The sequence below is a fragment of the Fringilla coelebs genome, assembly GCF_963513975.1.
Source record: "Fringilla coelebs genome assembly, chromosome: 6".
NCBI lineage: Eukaryota > Metazoa > Chordata > Aves > Passeriformes > Fringillidae > Fringilla > Fringilla coelebs.
Genome location: NC_140034.1, coordinates 56,812,143 through 56,825,164, shown reverse-complemented (window position 1 = coordinate 56,825,164; position 13,022 = coordinate 56,812,143). Strand labels below are relative to the sequence as shown.

Sequence of the window (13,022 nt, the reverse complement as noted above, 5' to 3'; positions counted from 1 at the left end):
TGCTTTTACTAATCTTTTGTCAAAGTACAATAATCTAGTATTAAAAGAAAAATTATTTCTTTTGGAATATTATATTTTCCTTCACTTCTGACTCAAAAATTTGTTCTGTTACATCTTTCTTTATGGTCAACTCTTCCTTATCTGGCTGATAGGTGTAGTAGATACAAAGTAGATTCTAGATCTGGCCTAAAAGCAGCATAGCTTTGTTAATGATATGATGGTGCCAGTTTGAAACAGTTTGTTTTGTGAGCATGAGATTTAGAAATAATCCTCAGCCAGTAGAATTCACATCCTTTTTTACTATTTTGCTCTTACTTTCTCAGAGAACTGTAATGTGCGTTAATAAAATTTCTCACCAGTTGTCCAAGAGCCAGTCCAAGTTTGTACAGGTAGAATTCAGCTGGAGTCAAGAAGCTCAGTGAGATTGTCTTAATAAATGAAAAGCTGCAATGTCCTTTTCTGCTCTCTATTGTTTAATTTTATTTTTCATTATCTTTTTTATTGCAGCTCCTAATTCTCTTTATGTAATACAGGGTTCACTGTAGTTTCCATTTGTTGTATACTTAAAGGTAGCTTTTATAATAAAATTAACAAGACAGACATTTTGCATTTATTCAGATTAGTTTTACTATTAAAATATGCTTGCATATGTAAATGTAATTATTCTTGGTTTGTTGAGGGAAATGTCCTGGCCGTGGGTGTGCAACAGATGACATCAAAAGCTGACAGTCATATTCTCATTGTGCAAGTCAGAATTTTATTAATCTCTTTCCTCATAACAGTGTATATGTGACTATGTGATACATATACACAGTGTGCTTATTATGGATGAAAACATGAAGGAGCTGCCTTTGAATTCTAACTTGTTTCTTTACAGTTGAAGAGCAACGTTGTTAGTTTGGACAGTCACATAAGCCAGTATGCTAAAATTTGCAATGAACAAAAGAAAGAGGTACGTAAAAAAATCTGTTGTTAAGAGGTTGAAAGGTTAACTGTGAACTTTGAATATTAAAAAATAGTTAATGGGATTAAATATATGAGGGTCTAATGTATTTTGAAGTAAGAAAATTTTGTCTTCTGAGAGGAGTATCACCTGCTGCCATTTGTAAAGCTGTTCAATATCAGCACAGAATGATAATTTTGGGAAATAAACCAAATACCGTATTTCAATTAAAGGGTGCTTCTTTTGGTTTAGATCCTAATGTTGAAGGAGAAATTGAGAGAATATGAAGAAAAGCAAGCAAGCATTCCTGAAAACCATAATGCTGCAGAACTTTCAAACAACCAACGAGTAGAAATAGAAAGGTAAGTGAATCACATTTGCTTCCAAGCTGGAGTTTGTCTAAATTGTAAAAGCATTTGTAAAACAAACCTACTCTTTTCAGTACTGGTTTTCCCATTTTAAAATGCCTTTACTTAGATCTAGGTATGGCTTTGCCTAACGTGTTTTTTCTGTTCAGAACAACTTGGTGGTGGTTTTAAAACAAAAGGGGAGGATGTAGGAAATGCCATGTGATAGGAAGGAGCATCTGAGTGCTGGCTTCCAGCAAAGCTCCTGAACAGGTTGTGTTTGTGGGTAGGCAGAATGTCGTTTGCATAAATGACAGCAGCTCTGCCACTCTTGGCAGGCACTAGCTCAAGTGGGATCTTTCCTGCAAGGCTTGAGAGAGACAAAACCTGGAAGGTTTTCTACAAAGGGTTCACTTAATGCTTGTAGATTCCTTATTTTCTATTGCTTTAATACTTCTTGGCCTCTTTTTTTCTTGGTAGTGTTCCTGTCTATCTTTTCTCTTGTGACAGTCTCATGAGAGAACACAAAGTGTAACAAACTAAAATGTGAAGTATCAATTTGTTGCAGAAGTCGTTGTATTCCATGAAGACGGTGGGTTTTGTAGAGAAAGACTTTCTGGATGTGTCTCTGCATATCTCATCTTTCTGACAATTACTTGCCTAAGTTGATTCAGCTAACTTTTTTTTTTTCTTTGGCCCTTTGAATGTGCTGGTTTTTAACCTGGAAAACTTTGAGGTATAGTAAGAAACCATTCAAAGCAAGATATTCTGTGTTTTATTTTAGTGGCATTCCAGACATTTCAATAAACCCTTTCATTCAGGTTATTTAAATTAAATTTTCAAAAGAAGTGTGGGCTTCTAAGTCATGTTGATAGTTCTGACAGTTTTCCTGCATATTTTTGCACTGTATGTCTTTAAGATTGATTTAATTTCCTGTGATTTGCCCTTTATTTCATTCTTTGTGTGTAGGAAGAGTCAGTCAAGGGCAAGGTCTCTAAAATATCTCTTCAAAAGGCTGGGTATATTCTATGCCAAGGTTTGCTGGTCAGAGAATGTTTGTTACGGAAAATCCAAAGGGCCACATGTGAACCTGTCCCAGTCCCTCTGGGTGTCAGAAATGATGTGCATGTCTCATTCTCTTCCTTCTTAGGAGTATCCTGCCAGTTCACCACAACTGAGGTGGTGTGGGTAATGAATTGATTTCTCCCATTCATTTACAGGTTTTGAAGGTATCGTGCTGCCTTCTCCCTTTTAGTGGGGACAGGGAAGAGAGCCTTGTCCATGGTCTTGTATTTAGGTCCAGGCACCCATGCTTTTTGCATCGCTGAAGAAGCATCACTTGTTTCTTCAAACCTAAAAGTCATTCATCCTTCTGCTAAAACTTGGAGATGGGTTTTGTGCCAGTCCTTCAAGTCTTGAGCCTGTTAAGGTAGACAGTGGGCGCTGGCTCCAGAACTACAACCAGCTGGTCCCTGAGCTCTTGGACACCAGGTAGTGTAGGAGGCTTCATTCCCTGGGTGTGCCTACAGGGTAACTTTGTAGTTTTTACAGTGCAGACCAGAGGGTAAAGGTAACTCCATAAGAACAGAAATGTGCTAATTGAAAGGCTGAATCCACAAAGGCTTCTGTACTTGGTGCTGTATTTGGAACACTGGTGGATATAAGTACACAAAAGGTTGGTTTTCCAGCAGTGGCTCCTCATAAGGAGGGTACAAAGAATCAGAATCTCCACCCTTACTTGAATTATGCCCAGCTTTTTACTGTGATGGAAACTGGGAGGATTCACTTTGATTGCTTATTGCTGTGTTTCCCAAGCAGCTGGGAGGAAGCACGTTTCTGTGGATGCTATGGAGGACAAAAATTCTCCAAGCAGTGCAATTAGTAGTGTAGTTGTATAGATAGAAATGTGTAGGGTAAGAGCTCTGATACTCTGCAGCTGGCTGTTTAATTATTATAGAATCTTTTAGGTTAGAAAAAACCTCAAAGATCATAGACTCCAACCATTAACCTGTTGTTGTTCCTTAAAGAAATAACTCTTATAAATTCTGTGAGTGTTTCAGTACACTTTTTTTTACCTTGATACAATAGCATCCTCTAGACACTCAGTGGAAAGCTCTTGTATTGCTAAACCTGTGGAGAAGAATTATTTCCTTAATTCTGTTTCTTTTTAAAAGGTGAATGACAAAACACTCAGAATAGAATAAAAGACTCAGTTATTCAAACTTTAGTCTGTGAGATAGAATTGCTACTTCTGAAACACTGGCAAGAAGTCAATTACATGACAAGAATGTCTCTTCAGCTTGTTCTGTAGTTGAACAAGGGTTTTTTTAGTTTTTTTACAATTTTTAATTTTATGAGGTTTTTAATACCAAAGACTGTATAACCTCAAATGGTGCCTGTCTTTAGAACACTTGCATGTTAAACTTTTATTTTTGTGCAAAGTTCTAACAACACAGGATGTAATGAAATATTTTGTATATGTGCTTGGTTATTATTGAGATGTACAGTATCTTTTTGGCCATTCTGTACTGTACATTTTCAGTATTCAGGAGTGAAGGGAAGAAGTGCCACTAGTGAAAGTTATATTGCAGTATGGCAATGCTTCCAGGTCTTGTTTCTTGTTACTCTGACTTGTGTTGCAGACTAGGGGTACCCAGATAACTGGTCACTCAATAACTCCTCGAGTGCCATCTACCACAGTTTGGTTTTCCTCCACATGTTAAGAGACGGTGAATGTTGTGATTTTTGTCACCCACGAGTGATGGAAATTGTACAGCTCCTTCAGGGAAAGTGAGCATCCAAAGACCTTTGTGGTTCTCCTTTTCTTTGAGGATAGCTAGCAGGGTTTTGAGCACCTTGTGTGTCTATGGCAACAGTAGTCTGATCTGTTTAATAAATAGATGTAAGAAATAGAGAATATAAGTATTTAGTATCTTCTGGAGTTAGAAAAAGGCATCTGAAGCTTCTTCACATAAGCCTTTTAAATCCCAGTGTTGTCTTCATAATTATAACAGGATTTATTTTTAGTGACTCCTTCAAAATTTCCCATTCCATTTTCATTTCAAATACATAAAATTCTTACTGAGGTACTGACACTTTATTTAGTGCCTTTCTATATTAGGCTTTACTCATTTCCTTTTCATTTCTTTATTTTATTAATTTGGATTTAAAAATTCCCCTACCAAAGAGATGGTCATAAAAAGTCTTTGCTAAATAATTAATTATTATCTTTTGGTTTTAGGTACAAAGAAATACTTAAAAATGTTTTTACAAATCGTGAGGAAATCAGGAAGGAGTACCTCAAGGTGGAAAAGAAACTGAAAGAAAATACACTAAAGAAATACTACCAGAATCAGTGTCATGAACAAATTCAACTGATATGCTCTGAAGAAAGAGTAGAAAAGGTGAGTTTTCTGTAATGTAGTGCAGGGTTTAATCTCTTCATTTTGGCATAACTGATTAATTTTTCTTAAGTAATTGTGTAATGAATTAATGTATAAATATTTCATTAAAATGGGATGCACAGATTATCACTCCTCTGTGACTGTTGATGTAGTGATCTAATTTTTGAGGTCAAGGGCAGAGTATGGTTGTCCTTTTCTAAATAGAAAAGGGTACCCTCTGCTTCATTAGGACTCTACCTTGCTTATATCCAACTTGCTGTTGCTGGGTTTGTGCCTGTTGTCATATTTCAGAAACAGTGCAAACATCAGAAGAGTTTGATAATTGAAGATAGAGGATTTTCCTTTTTTTCCTCAATGCTTTATCCTTTAGCAGGCTTTTTGTAGGACATATGCAACTTACTAGGAAATACTTGGTTATGTTATATAAAAGGAAGGAAAAAATCTTTATATATAAAGAGAATTTGGTGAACATAATTTGAGAGTTTCCACCTTAAATGCTGATGATTGGGGGGGGTGGGATTTTTTTTTCAGGCCACTTGCAGGCGGGATCTAAGGCTTTCAGCACTTAACAGCCACTATGTACGCATGCAGAAGAAGAAAGAAGAGCAGAGCAATCTCTTTGAGGAAAACACCAAGTGGCTGCACCGTGTGGAAAATGAAATGCGCCTCCTGGGTCAAGATGGGAGCATCCCAAAAGTAAAACACCTTTCATTTTGTCATGGTTGGGGATGGGGGAGAATTGGGAAAAGGCTAAAACCTCTGAGTTAGGAACAGCTTAATAATTGAAATAAAGTATATGGAAAGAGTATACAGAAAGAGGCAACCATGTTTGGGCATTCATGGATAAGCATCCATGTGGCCTGTTGGACTTTTAATGCTGATTGCAGCACACACACACTATTGGTCAAAGGAATCTACAAATTTATATTTATGCATGTAAATAAAAATCAAATAATTAATACTTTTCTACTGTAAAACATTTTATAGTAATAATATAACTCTACTCCTTCTTTACTTTTCAATACAGGCTGATCTCATATTATCTTTAGTTGAAGTTTTAGTTTCTTTCGTCCAGTTTGATGTACAGCTGTTTGATTTTCATTTTTATTCCTAATTTCCTAAAGGAACTTTGTCAAGATCTGCAGTATTGCCATTTAAACCTAGAAGTTCAGACCCTTAAAGCCCAGATTGAACACATGTTGGCTCTGGTGTCCCTTCAAGACCAGTATAACAAGCAAACAGAAAAGTAAGTATGGTTTCATGGCAGGTGGGATAAGACATTCTGACTTGTAACTTGAGAATACCTATTTAGAGAATTTAGTTTTAATTGAAACAGAGGCTAGGTTCTTCTCAAACTTTTTGTTTTCTGGGTTAAAATTGTGTTTTCTTAAGGGAACTTGTCTTGCCTCTTGCTGTTTCACAGAGTACTAAATACTGCACTTCCAGTGCTTCGCAAGCAACACCTGATGTTGAAAGAAGCTGGGTTGACTAATGACTTAAGTGAGACTGAATATGCAGAGGTTGAGCAACTGATTCAGAGACAAAAATCAGTAGCTTGGGCTGACCAGACTGAAGAAAAGGATCAAAATCAAAACCATGAAGTAGAAATGTCAGCTATCTTTTCGTTCCCACAGCTTGTGAGCAGACCAAACACACCATGCAGTAAGTATATAATTAAGTTTTTCTCTGTTGGAAGTACTTTTAAATATCTCCTGCAACAGTCAGATATGATCCATAAACACAGATGTGCACTTCTGCAGACACTGAAGCCAAATATGAAATTGATTCTCAGACCCACTTTCTATAAATTTTGCACCATTCTTAATTGGATATGGGAAAGTAATTTACTTTTTCAAGGGCTAGACACACTGCAACAGATGAATTCATCCTCTTCTTGTTATAATATACCCCATGTATCAATGTTCATAGATCCTGTGAGTGCTATTAAAAATTGCATTTGAATCATTCATGTGACATTGATGGGAAAGGAATCAGTGTTAGTTGGTTATAATTCTGTTAAAGTGACTTGAAGCATTAAGCAGGTATAGTTTTGTGTAGTTTCTAATAGCCTTGGGGGAGATGAGATTTACTATTAATTACAGGTTCACTTGGAAGCAATTTACTGCAATATTTTAGGAGTTTCTGTTTCCAAGAATCAAAGGATTCACCGTATCTACCATGGAACTGACTTTTGCTATATCCTGATGGCCCCAATTTTTCCCCATAATTCTGTATAGCTGGCTTTTCTTCTTTAGCTGCAAAGGGAGTTGCCCTGGAGCACAGTCTGGGTAAAAAGGGAGGAAGAATCCTTATAGAAACTGCTGTTCTGATGGATTACATGCCAAATTTCATCCTGATAGTGCAACTGCTGTGGGGCCCATGCTTGTGTTTTGCGCTGTGGACAGGGAGCACTCAACACCCTGAGGCTTTCTCATTACTGCCAGTAATCCATAACTGACAGTCATCCCTAGGTAACTAGGGAAAAAGAGATAAATACTGCTTCAAAAATACTTCAGCTTCTCAAAAGCTGGTAGTCCCAAAAAGAGCATTGACCCCTGGTGGAGTGTGAAATGAGTTCTCTCCTTTTGAGAGCTTTCTTCTTCTCTACGCCTTGAGAATTATTTTATCAAAACCACGTATTGCCCCTCTTCTCATAAGGAGTGTCTGTGGTTTTTGGCACGTGTTTGTGTTGCTGTTGATGGTACCAAATAGTTGATACATAGTGTTTCACTGTCTGCAGTGTGAAGTTCAGACTGTGTTGGCAGTGGGCTGGAGTTGTTTGGTTTGCTTTGTTTGTGTTTTGGTTGGTTTAGGGGTTTTATTCCCGAGTGGCATTCGTTTGATTTTAGTTTGGGTTTGGTTTTTCTTTTTAATGTGTGTTTGCTTTTGTTTCTACAGAGAGGAGGAAAAGAAAGTTAGCAGATTTGCATGCTTACCCTTCTTGTTCTGCCCATGTCAGTCAGGGATTCATTCAGCAAAGTTGAAAGCTGGTATTTATTTTAAATCATGGGCATATGGTTTTAGATACTGGGGTTTTTGGGTAGAGGTACTCTTTTCTTCTGACAGAACAGATAGGGACACTAATCCAGAAGCTCTGTAATGTCCTTTGTAAGGAAATATTGATTGTAATGATTCTGTCTTGTCATATGTAGGTTATCTTTCTTGTGAATTTTAGTTTCTGATGCTAGTAAGCTGTGTTAGAGTTCTTGATTAATCTACTTCTTTTCTACCTTTCTTGAAGTTTTGTGATGGAAGAGGCCTCATCAGTTCTTAGTGAAATTAATACTAAAATTACTCTTATTTAAATTCCACATGAACTATTAAAACATAACATTTCATTTTATTAAAGTCACTAGACATTATTTAAGGAGTTTTCTTGAAAACCTTATGTGTAGGTTTTCCAAATATTCTATTATCCTAAAGTTCTTGAACTTTATGTTCAAGTAGGCAAATGATTTTCAATTTTCAGCTAAGCGACTTTTTTCAGTTGTAAATGGTGTCTTTGCCTGAAGATCATAATAAAAATCTTTTGTGGTATTTTTATGATTTTTATTTGCTTTTTGGTCTTTGGAAGAGGAAGTAAGGCATTACTGTCACTCCTTTCCCCCTCTCATTAGATGCAAGATACAACATGGTAGAAACAACTGTTCTCCAAATTTTGCAACTTTTAGGCAAAGGTTACCAGTAAAAGTGGGGAGGAAAAAAGTAATCCGCTTATTAATGCTTGAGAGTGTTTTTTTCTGTTCAGCACAAACACAACTAAATAGCTCCTCTTCAATTTGTTTTTTTGTTTGATGGCAATGCAATGATTCCTTGCTATGAGATGCAAGTCTGGAGCATTTAGATTGAGGAAGAGAGTGTACTAGGTCTGCTAGTAACTGATCAAAGGTGTTGCTTTGAACCTTTGTTAACACATTTGAAAGACAATTTTTTGAAAAAAAATCCCTCTGCAAAGATGAGATAGCACTAATGTATAAAACAAAGCATTATGAGAAAAAATGTTCATTTCTCTTCAGTGTAGTCTTACAAAATGAATTATTGTATCTCTTGTACTCAGGAGTATCTAGGGATGTGTGCAGTGTCCACCCCTTATCCAGTTTGGAAATTCCAATCATGAGCAAACTACAGGACCCTGTTTAGTTACTGTGTATTGAAATTGGGAGGGGTGCAGGAAACCATCAGTATTTAAAGGCACTGCTGACTTCTGTGTGTTGCAGAACATGAGGCAGTAATCATTGCAGAAACTTTTTTAATGACACAAACTTTTGCCTGAGGCTCTTTGAGAGAACCATGTTCAAATGCAAATTAATTGTTATGGAGTGTTTTCGCTTAAAAATTAAGGTCTTTTAAGTCAAATAACTTTTCTGATTACAAGTACTTTGACTCTCCAAAAGGTCAAAGCAGCTACATAATTTCTGCTGAATAGGTAAAACTATGAAAGCAGGACCTTAAGGTGTTGTGTTTTACTTTGGAATTGACTAGAGTTGAACTGGTCCTGAAGAACAAAGTCAAACTAGTAATTGACATGGGAAAAGGATCTGAAAATTGCAAAGAGAAGGATGGCAAAGGTGAAAGGGTGGGGAGATTTATTCTAGTTTTGTTGAAAGTCTTCTACAGAAATAAGTTCTTGGAATATAATTCTAAATACTTTTACTTTATTATATTAATTGATTTTGATATTATCTTGTTGTAAGATTCTCCTTCCAATCAGGAGTTTCAAAATATCAAAGAATTTCAGCTCATTTGCAGTCATGCCCAAGTCTTTGATTGTAATGAGGATGATTTCCTTGGAAAGGGTCTCTCATTTATTAAATAGTATTAAAGTCCGAGTATGGGATGAAAAGAGCAAGATGTCTTCTGGCCAATAATTCAATGGTCAAATTATCAAGGTGGTCAATTCTTGTGAATCAGCTCTTGATTTCTAGTGAAAGCTAACTAAATTCATGTGCTTTGCCAAAGCACATGGAGGGCTTCACTACAGGAGTTGACCTCCTTCTATCTTCTTTTTCCTTTAGCCTTTGAAATCTTTAAGCACCTTTAGTAAAATTCTGTGAAATTTTGTAAAATTTGTTGCTTTTTACACAAAATGCTGGCTTTCCAATATCCTCTTTTTTTTTTTTATTTGCCACATATATTAAAAATTTAGATGAAGCTTGTGTATGCTTAATGTAACTATAAGCATGCAATGTCATGAGCAATTTAACTGTGTGTCTCAAAGGAAGCACAAGCTGTGGAAACAAGTTCATTTAAGAATATATTTGGGCACCCATTCTTAAGTGTTCATTAATGGGGACCCATAGAGTATTCAGAGTTCAGTCTGATGGGTGGAGAGCTCTGACTGGTATTTGCAAGTATTTCTTTGAATGGGGAAGTTCTTGGCATTGTTTCAAGCATCCCATTTCCAGAAGCCTTACTGTACATTACCACTGAGAGGATGGAATTGATTTATAGGGGAAAGAAAAGGAATCCATTGCCTCCCCTCGTCACAAACATTCTGATCTGAAAAGTCAGGTTTTTATTTCGTAGGGCAGGAAAAATTGAGGTCTAGTTGCACATAGTAAAAGATTTTATTAAAAGTAGGAAAAGCATGTGCCTTGAATAGGAAAGATTTGTCCTACTAAGCAGCTCTTCCATACTGTCTTAGGTGGCTTCTGAGTGTTTTTTCTCATGCTGTGTAAAGCAGTACACCTGATCACTGGGACTGGCAAGAATGCAGCTTGGATTTGAGCCTTTTTCAGTTCACAGCTGTTGTTTGTGAACCTGTTGTGAAACTTGCCATCACAGTCATGATGCCTTTGGGTCACAGGAATATGCAGTAATTGAAATGCATTGACTAGACCTGATTTGCAGTTTGGAATTCCATGAGTCAGTTGTTAAAGGAATGAAAACATATGATTAGAATTGTAATTTGATCAATCAGTGGTAGCCCAGAAATGTTTATTGAAATGAATACATTAATATTTAATTTCACTTTAGCAGAACAACCTGCTAGACTTAATTTAGCACAGTTTCCAGAAATAATCCCTTATGCATGTATTAGCATGAGTTCCAGAAGAAGACAAGTCTTGGCCATTATTTTGTCCCTAATGTCAATTAGAACTAACTCAATTCATCAGAGCTGTTTTGCCATGAGCTCTGCTCACTTTTCCTGTGACTCATGTTTCACACATAGTGCATTCTGCTTCTGGTATTAGTGCCCAGGGCTGTAAATATCTGCTATTGCTGTTTCTTGTCAGATAAATCAGTACTTCTGAGTAGTCTTTGGGGACAAATGATACAGCAGACTTGGGACCAACACCACCTCATGTCACTGGATGGGGGCGGTTGATCAGTGGGTGATGGCTTTTATGTTTAATTTCTGAGTGAATCTCTTAAATAGTATCTTAAAGAATTTTGACAATTATCTTTTATCAACATCAGCCTGAAATTAAGGATCAGTAAATATGTGATCTCTTCTCTAAAGTATATTTGGAATAATGTTTATTTTTAAAAAGATGCATTGTAGCTGTGAAAGTACTAGTTAAGGAAATAAAACTTCCAAATTTCTTTTAAGCTACTTCATCAAGTTAACTGTGGCTGTTCCGTGATTCATTTTTGTACATGAAATAAAAAAATTACTGAATTATGATGATGACGATATTGATGCAAAAGATTGAAGTAGCTGTAAAACATGAAGCAAATGTAGACTATAAACATAATATCCCAACCTTATTATGGAACACATTTGAAATTTTTTTTTAATAATTGGAGCTTGTTGTTTATCTTTCAGTAGGAAAATAATGACAATATTTAATGATTACCATTAGCCATTCATTCAGGAACTAGTTGGATTTGTTCTTTAAGGAAATGTAAATAGCCCTACTTGGTTCTCCACTGTATCATCCTCAGGACCAGGTATTTGGAAATGTATGGAAGAGTTTCTGTAGCAACTTCTGTTGTCTGAGTCCCTTTTACATAAACTTCTCCATAGTAGCTATTAAAAGCACTTGCCAAGAAGTTAGCAATTAGCTTCAGTATCTTGCTTCCTTAGTAAGGGGGAAATAGCAACACTGGCAATTCCTTATTTTGTGGGTCCCAATGTTTTTCTTGCTGGATGTTTATTTACCTGAGGTCATAACTGTGTGGAGCTATATACAGTAGAACCAGAAGCTAAAGTGGAATTAGGATTTTGGAGTTGTTTTTTGTCACATCATATTTGGTTTATGTTATTTAGTAAGCCAAGTTAAATACAATATTGCTGGTTTGTTTACCTGTTTATGGTGTTAGGAGCCTAATATCCTCACAAATAGCTGTGGGAAGGAACACTTCTTAAATATCTTGTATTATTTCCAACACTTTAATAACAAGAAAAGCTTTTTAACTTCATTTTACAGTGAGTTTTATTCCAGAAATAAATAGATTTTAAAAATAGGTCTTTGTTTTTACTAACAGCTAATATTTGCCTTTTATAGAATTCCTGCAATTATTGTTATTAGTTTACTTGTATTACTGTAAAAATGCTCTCCAGTATGATGGAATTCATCAAATTATTTATGTTGGCAGTACTTTTGTGTTCTTTACGTATTTAGTTAATGATTTAAATGCTGGTATTTACAGTTAATTTTAAAATGCTTCCAATATTTAGGCCTGTAGAAGCTTCTAAACCTTGGCACTCCCACCAAAATGTTTCTCCATCAGAGTTCCTTCTAGTAACTTTAGGACATTAGCAAAACCTCAGTGTCTTACAGTAAGCAAACTTTGTGAAACTGAAACCTCCCTGTCCTAATGTAGCAATGGACTAATAGAATTCTAACCATTATTTTTCCTGAAACAGACATTCAGATGCATATAAATAGGAGTAAAAACTAATAAATGAATATTTAAAATGTGTTCTGAGTCATTTAATGGATAGTTATTTCAATCACTAGATTGTATAAACCTTGTTCTTGTATTTAAGAATATAGGATGTCAAAAGTCTTTTTAAAAAAGATTTGGATTCAATTTTTCGTTGTGATGACTAGAATTTTTTTATTAAGATTTGTTAGTCTATTAAACTGGAGCTATATCTTGTACTTATTAAAACAAAATTAAAGATCAAGTACATAATGAAGCATAGTATTTTTGATATTGACAGAGAGTAGTTGTTTTAAATTGTTCATAAATAAGTTTCTTGGTTGGATTTAGTAACAAACAAGTCCTGGAGGAATATATCTTTATCACAGTAGGCCTTCTTTATTTTGAGTGGAGGTAAAGATGATTTGGGGAACACTCAGGCCCTGAATTAGCTTAATGTTTAGATTACAATCAGCATCTCAGCAACCTGCTGCATTTCACCTGGTGAAAGCTGAC

General features: G+C 35.8%; 1 protein-coding gene across 1 annotated transcript in view; it reads left to right on the top strand.

The window, feature by feature from the left end:
• KIF18A (kinesin family member 18A) overlaps positions 1 to 13,022 on the top strand; it is a gene marked incomplete at both ends in the record, with an annotated part of 29,009 nt that overhangs the window by 7,672 nt on the left and 8,315 nt on the right. The window contains 6 exons of the mRNA XM_084207948.1: positions 878 to 952; positions 1,196 to 1,305; positions 4,532 to 4,694; positions 5,226 to 5,390; positions 5,819 to 5,940; positions 6,118 to 6,356. Of these exons, the coding sequence (XP_084064074.1) occupies positions 878 to 952; positions 1,196 to 1,305; positions 4,532 to 4,694; positions 5,226 to 5,390; positions 5,819 to 5,940; positions 6,118 to 6,356 (874 nt within the window). The remainder of the gene's footprint in view (positions 1 to 877; positions 953 to 1,195; positions 1,306 to 4,531; positions 4,695 to 5,225; positions 5,391 to 5,818; positions 5,941 to 6,117; positions 6,357 to 13,022) is intronic.